Source organism: Thunnus thynnus, chromosome 24, assembly GCF_963924715.1.
Source record: "Thunnus thynnus chromosome 24, fThuThy2.1, whole genome shotgun sequence".
NCBI classification, from domain to species: domain Eukaryota; kingdom Metazoa; phylum Chordata; class Actinopteri; order Scombriformes; family Scombridae; genus Thunnus; species Thunnus thynnus.
Window position 1 is genome coordinate 9096738 of NC_089540.1, and position 9686 is coordinate 9106423.

Below are 9686 nucleotides of genomic sequence, written 5' to 3' on the forward strand. Positions count from 1 at the left end.
AAACAGCATATCGAGTGGATTTTTTTCTGTAAGGGTGATATTGTTCTTTGCCCTCATTAAATGATTTACTTAAAGAAAATAGTGAACGTCAGCTATTATGATTTTAAATAAAAGTGATAATGTTGTATTTCCCTATAAGACTGGAGGAGAATGTGATTAGTGGAGCACATGCTACAAATCCTCACTGCTCTGATCAACAGTTTTCTTTTCATGTTATAAGAACAGTGAAGCTAAATACCTTTTTTTCGTTGATCTTTTGTGAACCAGAAGTGCCAGAAGAAGCTGGAACATAAACTTGGTTTGGACTCCTACCTCCTTAAACCCGTCCAGAGAATCACCAAGTACCAGCTACTGCTGAAGGTGAGCTCTCTTCATGTACCGTATATACAGTATCTGTATGAACATTTATGTAAGACACTGAGTATCTGTGTTTTTCACTTTGTTTTGCAGGAGTTGTTGAAGTACAGTAAGGGCTGTGATGGCTGTGATGACCTACAGGAAGCTCTCTCCTCCATTCTGGGGATCTTGAAAGCTGTGAACGACTCCATGCACCTCATCGCCATCACAGGATACGAGGTCAGAGAAATTACACTGTTTAACTTACTCTGAGAGAAATGCTGTTGTTCAGCTTTAGGAGTGGACTTTTGAATTTGCTCGGTAGAAAGGTTTTTGCCATTTTTTGCCCAAGTTTTTTCAGGTTCAAATTGAACACATGGATCATCTAAAGTTTAAAAAGTCCTATGACCTGACATGACATTTATTGTATTCCAACTAGCAGAAGAGAAGTGCAACTTGTTCATATACAATATACAGTTTTACTTTTAACTTGTTAGTTTGACATGGTTCATAAAATGAAAACTGTTGTTCAGTCAGATTCTCACCAATTTGTAAAATTCTGCATTTTTATCCTGCAGTACTTGGATAACAATAATAGGTCAAATAGTCTTAAAGAAGAAAAATATGTCAAATAAATGTATGTAAAACACTACAGGGTTACCCTATTTTGTATTTTTTCTCATACCGGTCTATCTTTTCCCTCTTTCAGGGTAACCTGTCAGAGCTTGGTCGTCTGCTGATGCAGGGCTCCTTCAGCGTGTGGACAGAGCATAAGAAAGGTCACGCCAAGGTCAAGGACCTGGCCAGGTTTAAGCCCATGCAGAGGCACCTGTTCCTGCACGAGAAGGCCCTGCTCTTCTGTAAGAGGAGAGAGGAGAACGGGGAAGGCTACGAGAAAGCTCCGTCTTACAGCTTCAAACACTCCCTCAGTGTAAGTTCACACTGGTCAGATTTCACTGTAGTCTAAGATGAGGGCTGCAGACTTGTTTGTGCTTAATATTTCTCTCGTCATTCTTCTCTCAGATGAGTGCGGTGGGCATTACAGAGAACGCTAAAGGAGACAACAAGAAGTTTGAGATTTGGTGTAACTCCAGAGAAGAAGTTTTTATAGTTCAGGTAAGGTTACTGAACCTATTTGACCACAAAACGAGCAGTATGGATGATATAATGATGGACAAGTAACCAGTGTTGCTCCTTTTCACTAAAAAGCAACTGTTAGTGCTTTAATAATTGATATTATTTCTCTTATCTAGGCTCCAACACCTGAGATTAAAACAGCATGGGTGAACGAGATCCGCAAAGTTCTGACCCAACAGCTCAAAGCCTGCAGAGGTATTTGTGAACGCTCAGCCACACACGCTCGTTTGTTTTTCTTCTTCTCTGTGTTTGGCACAGCATACCTGTTTGCAATTGTGATAATATGTTGTATATTTTAGATGCCAGCCAGCAGAAAAGCTCAGACTCTGTTTCCCCGACTCCCACCAGCAACAACAGCTCCATCTCCCTCAGGTTGGTGTCATGAGCGTGCACGCAGTGTTTACACACGGCACACACACACAAACACACCTACAATATGCCTTTTATTTATTGTAATGTTTTCTTCCTCTTGTCCCTCCGCAGTCCCTTTCGTAGCAGCACTCAGAAGAACCAGAAGAAGCAAGAGGAGAAGAAGGTGGAACCAAGTCCGATCTCGGACACAAACTCCTCTTCTTCGCCGAAACACAAAGGTGAATGTTTGATTCATGTCGCTTCCTCAAGCACAGACATAAATCTATCAATCAGCCACGGTTGTACATCTTAAAAAGTTTTATCTATGCCCTACTTAAAGCTGCACTGTAATCTTTCACTGATCTGGGCTCTTCTTTTCTTCATCACCTTCATCTCCACGGTTCCTCTATCTGTCTCTCTACCTCTTTTATTTTTATTTTTATTTTGGGCTATATCTCTCTTTTCGTGATTGCCACACTCTCCTCTCTTCTCTTCCTGCCTCCCATTTCAAACCATTGCTTCCAGATGAACCGGTGACCAGTCCGACCACTGACAGGTCCTCAGTGGCTAAAAAGCGTTTTACTTTGCAGGGCTTCAGCAATCTCAAGAGTCCGAAAGGTAACATTAGCAAACCTGACGACATTTCGAAAACAGGCTCACAATGTTTACACCAGTTCAGATTAGTTTTTATATCGTTAAAGCCAGACTATGTAACATATTCTTCCTTTTACAAATGAAAAGTTGAATTTATAAGCAATAAAAAGCATCCTTGGTTAATTAAATACATTAAGGAGTTATGCTGCTACAGCCTTACTTGGTCTGGTATGACCATTAGCTCATGATTTAGATAGATATTGATGTATCTGACCCTATTGAGTCAGTTTGCTGACTTGATGATTCCTCTCTACATTCAGTTAAATTAATCTTAACATTACATAATTATTAATTTTAGTATAATGGACTTACAAGTGTTGTTTTTATAATTGAGACCAATATGTGTCTATCAACAGTACATCAGCAATTCACTAAATAATTAAAACTCAGTTTAATCAGCCTTCACCATGAGCTGAATGCATGATCCTACAGTAGTTACTCTGCTGCCTCCTGGTGGTAGAAGTGTTACATTGCTCCCGGTCAGGTGCAGCAGTTCCCACCAGATACACCACTAGAACTTCAATAGCAATAGAGAAAGTTACTCTGATACTGTATTATAATGTCTAATAGACTTCTTTAAAAGTAATATGTGGCGTATGAGTGACTTCATGAGGTTTGACCCTGAATGAAATGAAAAACCTCCTGAAATGAGCATGAAATTCATACTTAATAAGAGGAAACAAATGAATGTGAGTTATTTGAAGATATAAGTAGTATCTCACTGGATTAGATCATGAAAGTGTTAAATTCTTGCTTCTCTGCATTTGTTTCTTCACTTTTTTTCCTCTTCTTCTTCCTTCTCTTTACTTTTTTCTGCCTGTGTGGCCAGGCTCAGCCCTGAGCCCCGAGCATGGCTCCAAACGCCACTTGGTCAAGAGTGACCCCACTCCGTTTGGGTTCAAAGGTATATTGTCGTCCCATCATAGGGGGTCCGTCTTAATTCTAGAGGGCGTCAGTCCATTTTTCATCTTCCCATCCCTCAACATTACGGTGTGCAACAGTCTTGTGTGTAGATCTCACATGTGTCTCTGGATTCGATGTTTTACCAGATATTAGTCCACCAATAGAAACTGTTCTTCATCCTTTCATCCTCCATTTACTATTAAAATGTCCTAAATCCAGTTGCATACATTTGGAGCAGTGAAATGTCTCTAAAAGTCTTTTTTTTTTGACTTTCTGAGACATGCAGATGCTCTGTGATATATTTTTGTCCCTGAACACTGCAATTTGTCATGTGCATGCCCATTTATTTGCCTTCATCCACAGGTCATCATCATCACTGAGCTACGAGTCTTTCATTTGTGGAGATGATGTGTCCATTTTCATTGAGGAACACTTGTTTGTGTCAGAATGATTATTGTACTAACTCCTATTCTTTACTAACCTTTCCTAAAGAACAGCGTCACCAGTTTCACACACAGTCACTGATTTGCTGGCTGTTTCTTCTTGTCTAGAGTCGGCTCCCCATCACACTCTGAGCAGAGTCAAATGGATGAGTACCTCTAGTCTGTTACAGAGCAAGCGGCGAGGTACAGAGCCGCTCTGAGGATCAGCCACTGTGGGTGTTTGCTGTAGTTTGTAGTGATGATTGATTTTACAAGAGGTAAAGTGTAGCAAAAGTATCCACTTTCCAAGTCATTTAGCTTTGTATTGAGTCTTATTGTCTTATATTCCATTGGGGAGAGAAAATTCTTTTTAAATTGATGATAACCTACTTTTTCACTTGTTTTAGAAAGATTTTAAGTCTCAATTCAAGACTAAATGACTAAATTTTTGCAAGATGCCTACTCTACCTCGAATCAATCATTCTCTCCTCTGCTATTATTGGGTGTTTGGGGTTTGTTGTTGTGTGGGACGGAGAATAATGTGAGTAAGAAAAAAGCACACAAAGTAAGTAAGGCTGGCATTTCCAGTGCACCAGCAGTCAGAACAGTGCAGTTCATTAATCCATCTGGTTAAAATCTCTGATTCCTTGATTCACTTGTGGTTTATTTCCTTGCTGTGTTTCACTGGGATGATGAGAAATTGCTGTTTTTGACCTGAGTGGGATCTCTGGGTTTGTGGTTTTTGTGCTCCTCGTGGGAGATTTATGTGTGACTGTGACCCTCCTTCCATGTGGCATTCTGTTTCCTCCTGGTAAAATGTACCTTCATGTACCGTGTCTGTTTTCCGATGTTGATGGAAAAAATCTTGTTTCACTGATTTTCCAACCATGAATATGCCAAATTTACATTCTGAGAAGCACAATGACCCCTAGGAGAGCATTTCTAGAGCTTGTTTTGATTATGACTTCTACACTTAAAATCCAAGTGTTCCACTTTATCTACATAAGGAAACATTTTAATGCCACATGGAGTATGAGTCTGTGCGTCTGGGTGTGGTTAAGATTCAACTCTACATTTCCTTAAGTCACTTACCACTATTCCTCTTCTCCACCTCTCTCTTTTGCCTTTTCTCCAATCCACTCACCTCTAAAATCTCTTCACCTACAGGTTGGAACAAAGCGTCTCTCTCGGTGGACGCCTCAGAAGAGAATGATGGGTACTCCAGCGGCGAGGACCCTATGAACTCTGACCCTGAGGACGAAGTTGGAAAGAAGCTGGTGAGAGTTTTACATACAGTATATGGTGTATTTTTAAGTTTTAGTCATACAGTGACAACGTTGACAAGGCCCAGTAATTTTCATTGTGGAGTATTTTGGAAGCAATGCAGGAAAATAAATATGCTTGCGATAATGTTTGCCACTTGCCTCATTTTCACCTTTGACACCCTTTAGGCTCCAGGAAAGTATACAGTGGTTGCGGACTGCGAGAAGGCGGGACCTCAGGAGCTGTCTGTTAAGAGCGGAGATGTGGTCCAGCTAATCAGAGAAGGAGAGGAGGGACAGTGGTAAACATCTTTCTTCCTTCAATCAAAAACCTGTTATATTATACATATTGTGCATCTGCAGTAAAGCTCTATCTGGGCTAAAGTGTTTGTTGAATCCTGTTTAGGTTTGTGAAGAACCTTCGCAGCAGTAAGGAGGGCTGGGTGGCCGAGGCAAACCTCCTCAGCCTCATCTCAGAGTCCAAGTCATCCCAGTCACTCAGCAGCTCAGGTTGGTTATATTAAATAGTTCATTGTTAGTTTTAGTATACTGTATATACATTTTAGGCATATTCAGATCTGTTCCTCAACACTGTGGAGTAGTAATAGGGAAGTAGTGGTAATGTGTTGCTCAAATAGTCATACTGTTACTTTCCCTACAATTAAACTAATTGAAGCAATTGAATATCCTACTATTGAAGTTATTAAGAGGATGTGAGCCTTTGATTTACTGCCCCAAAACCAACACTGTTGTTGTGTGTGTGTTTGTCCTGTAGATGACAGCGTCTCTGGAAACCTCAGCACTTCCTCCAGCTGCAGCGAGACCTACACCAGCTATTCTGACATCAAACCCTGACCTGCGATCAGTCACTGTCCCGGCTCCCGTCCCCCACCAGCTTAAACCATTTCCAGGTGGAATTACAAAACTGGAAGTTGACTCTGACAGGAGGACACAATCAAAATGTTCCTTTCATCTCACAGTTGGCCGCATCCAACCGAAAAAACCAAAACTATCACTGCATCTGCGAATGTTACCGGCTGAGTGTTAACAACACCCACCTTTCTGTGGATATTTACAGTCACCTGTCAGTCTATTTGTACATGAAAAATAGCTTATTTTCACCCAGCAGTATTATATTATCATTTGATTTTTAAAAAACGCAAACAATCAGATTGATAGATATTGAATATCAGCTATTTGCAACCATGATTCAAAAATATCAGCATGCTGCTAATTTTAAGTGTAGGTATTTTCATTCCAGTGACAGAAACTTCAGATAATAAAAATATCAGGGAGAAATGATCTGTCACTTCCTGTCAGGCCTTCTTTAAAAATCACACTCTGTAAACTACAGTACAGAGAAAAGCTGAATGTTTCAGTTTAATAAGTCACTGAACAGTTGTTCAGTGCTGTATTTAATCATTGTGATTATGTAGCATATTAAAGTGGACAAATTCAAAGAATATCTGCTCTAAATTAGTCAAACCCCTACAAGTCGATCACATCACAGCACAGCGACAGATTCTCTGGTGTGAATCCTCTACAGATACTATCAGACTGGTATTTCACATGATACATCAGACATTAATCGTACACTGTGAAAACTGGCAGCTGGCTGCAACAAGAAAAAAAAAAAAGAAAAGCTTTCAGTGCGTCTTGGAGCATCACTGAACAGGTCAGATGTTCACGGCATGTTACTGTAAGTCTTGTAATCTTTTTGGACATGAAGTGTGCTGAATCCCTGTAGTGTCTGGCAGGCCAGTGATGTTAAAGAAGTTTAATTTCCATTCAAGAATGCTGTATTCATCCCACATGGAAAAGATTGTTAACATGCGCTTCCCTTAACCCCGGCTTTATGGTATTAACTTCAACTGAGACACAGCGTCAAAAGTGTCACTTGGTGAATGTCTTAAATGCAGATTAAGAACATAAACAACAGAACCATCTAATTTGACCAACTTTCCTTATCATGTGAAGTGAGCGCAGCAACAGCCGTCACACTTTTGAGATCAATCCTCCACCGTCACCACCAGCACTCCCTGGTGGCCACATGTCTCGCACTCCTCCAGCTACACATACCCATCGCTTACACAGAGAGCGGCAGCTTGGAACAACTTTTGAACCTCGTTCTTTTGAGAGTGATTGTCTAACTCGCCTCTGCACTGCTCTGGATTTACCTCTCAGGAAGCCCCAGAAGTCGTTTGGGCAGGCAGGTGTGACTGCATGCCTGCTTGTGTCGACTTAATGTCTTTGTGTGTGTGCGTTCTTGCACATATATGTGCTTCGGAACAAATACTTATGTCACAAACACCCAGAAAGGCCACAGATATCAGCTGAAATAGTTTTACATGCAAAGTCCCATTTAAGGATATATAATTCTTATGCATTCACCTGATGGATTAAATTCTAGTCAGGTAATCTTTATTGAAATTTTGGTAAAACAAATAGCTACAGTCTCACATAAATCTCAATATTCTGCATATTTAGCTGGTTTTTGTCTCATGGCCACTCTGCTTACCTATCTTTGGTCTGCACTGCTGGAACAAAAGCAGGCTTTGTCCCGTCACTCTGCTCCCAGCCCCACTCAGGCATGTGACAGTAGCCACTTCTCTACAAGCAGGGCTTACCAGGGCCCAGACCTGCTCGACATGTTTGCACCACCAGCCTGAGAGCAATATTTGTTTACTTGACATCGTAATGTAGCTGAGTAATCATCACAGGCGGGTAAGAAGGTGGAAAAAAAAAAGAAAAAGAGACAAAAGTCTAATTTTAGGCCCATAGTGGAAATCAGGATGTTGATACAGCTTGATAGCACACTTCTGATAACCAGCTGCTTTTTTCTTTCTCTCTTCAACACACACACACACATACATAAGGAACTTGTGCTATTCTGAACACTGAATGACACCTCCTCTCTTACCTTGTTTTCCAAGGGTAAACATGTTTTTTATAACCTATGATTTCTACTGTATCCGCAAGGCGCACTGTAAAATTATCTCTTCCTTTTACCCATCCTTAATGTTGAATGTGTGACCCTGTTATTAAACAGAAACATACCAAGTGCAACACACTGTTCCACTGAAACCAGCCCCACCTGTTTATTACTTAATATGGGCTGTATTTGTCCACTGGCTTAACAGAATCATGATCTGTGCTTTTGACTACTTTCTTGAGCTGTTTTTTGTTGAGAACCGCTTCTCAAATTCTTCAAAACGCATGTCTTCCCTGAGAAAGAAAAGATTCTTCTCCGGAAAAAAAGGAAGAAACTAGTTTACAGGCTTTTCGGTGTTAAACTGTGAGCTAAACCAGAGAGTAAACTGTGGCTGGCATTATGTGTTGATCAGTGTAAGTTCTGTAAGACTGATAAAATGTATGTTACATATGTACAGATGTGTCCTCTCTTATACCTCACATTGTTTTCCTCGAGAGCATGTAAAAATTGTGAAGGGGATTGTTTTTGTGAGTCTCTTTGTCTCTCTGTATATCATCATTCTTTGTGGCATATTCTTCATAGCCCCGGTTTTAAACCTGACTGAACAAGGCAAATATTTTTTACCAGGCATTGTTGTATATTGTGAGAGTTTATTTTCTGCCCTCTTATGAAAGCTGACACGGGCACTAAACTTGTCAGTGTTTTGATCATGGTCACACAATGAAGCTTATTGAGTTCTTTGTACTTTTGACTCGGAGGCTGGAGAGATGAGAAGGGTTATATATATTTTTTAGTTTCTTTTTATGCAGCACATTGCAGCAACCACTTTCTATTATTTTCCTATTGTATATCTACTGAGTATGGTGTTGATATAAAGATATTATAATGAGACGTATCTGTGTATATTTGTAAATATGTAATTCTGAATTGTATGTAAAATGAAAAGCAGCTTTAATAAAGTCTGAGATGGTTTCCTCTACATGACTTTGTTTTTTTAAGACATTTGTATTATATATTATATTATAATCTTTGACTGGCAACACTCTCAGTTACATCAATGTAAGTCAGGTGTGTAGACTTTACCCTGTTGACCCTTGGTTACACTTTAACCAGCATAATTTTCAATTTGGTTAAAAACTTCCCATTAGTTTGCAGATTTTTAGGGTGTAATTATAGATAATTAGCAAAAACTATACAGATAATTTGGGAATATTTTTATTTCTGTATTTTGATCCGGAAAAAGGCATTTTAACCACATGACATCCAACCTCCAATGGGCTGTTTCCAGTATAGACTGTCATGATTTGTCCTGGGGTGCATTCCAATAAGTACACTATTCGACCTTTCTTCTCTTTCCTACTTGAAGTTTTCCTCTTTATGGTGAAAGAAGGGGAAAATATGTCTCACCAGATGTGTTAAATTTAACAAAATCATACTTGCCCATTTATAAATGGCATATGGTGTTGTAATACATGAGGCGAGGCGTTAACAAGGACTTAATGTGAGAGGATGTGGACGAGACTCAGCCGCGGCTGGAAAGATACAGATGTGTCAAATGCGCAAGCGTGAGCCGCACTGCTGCCGGAAGTGACGTTTATTGCGCTGTAAAAGCACATTAGTCTATGAGCGTTTATTAAAAGCAAAAATCATAGTAAATTCCTGCCCGAATTATTAAAGACAGGAAATATT

At 39.9% G+C, this 9686-nt stretch overlaps 1 protein-coding gene across 2 annotated transcripts in view; it reads left to right on the plus strand.

Moving 5' to 3' along the window:
* mcf2la (mcf.2 cell line derived transforming sequence-like a) overlaps positions 1-8976 on the plus strand; it is a 48728-nt gene extending 39752 nt beyond the window's left edge. Inside the window, exons 20-33 of one of the 2 annotated variants that reach the window (XM_067582617.1) lie at positions 268-360; positions 451-576; positions 1046-1267; positions 1360-1452; positions 1590-1668; positions 1773-1845; positions 1957-2063; positions 2350-2442; positions 3308-3382; positions 3933-4007; positions 4971-5080; positions 5255-5367; positions 5472-5575; positions 5841-8976. In XM_067582617.1, the coding sequence (XP_067438718.1) occupies positions 268-360; positions 451-576; positions 1046-1267; positions 1360-1452; positions 1590-1668; positions 1773-1845; positions 1957-2063; positions 2350-2442; positions 3308-3382; positions 3933-4007; positions 4971-5080; positions 5255-5367; positions 5472-5575; positions 5841-5920 (1443 nt within the window). In that variant the 3' untranslated portion in view covers positions 5921-8976. The remainder of the gene's footprint in view (positions 1-267; positions 361-450; positions 577-1045; positions 1268-1359; positions 1453-1589; positions 1669-1772; positions 1846-1956; positions 2064-2349; positions 2443-3307; positions 3383-3932; positions 4008-4970; positions 5081-5254; positions 5368-5471; positions 5576-5840) is intronic. The other variant, XM_067582616.1, reaches the window with a different exon arrangement.
* The last annotated feature ends 710 nt before the right edge of the window (positions 8977-9686 follow it).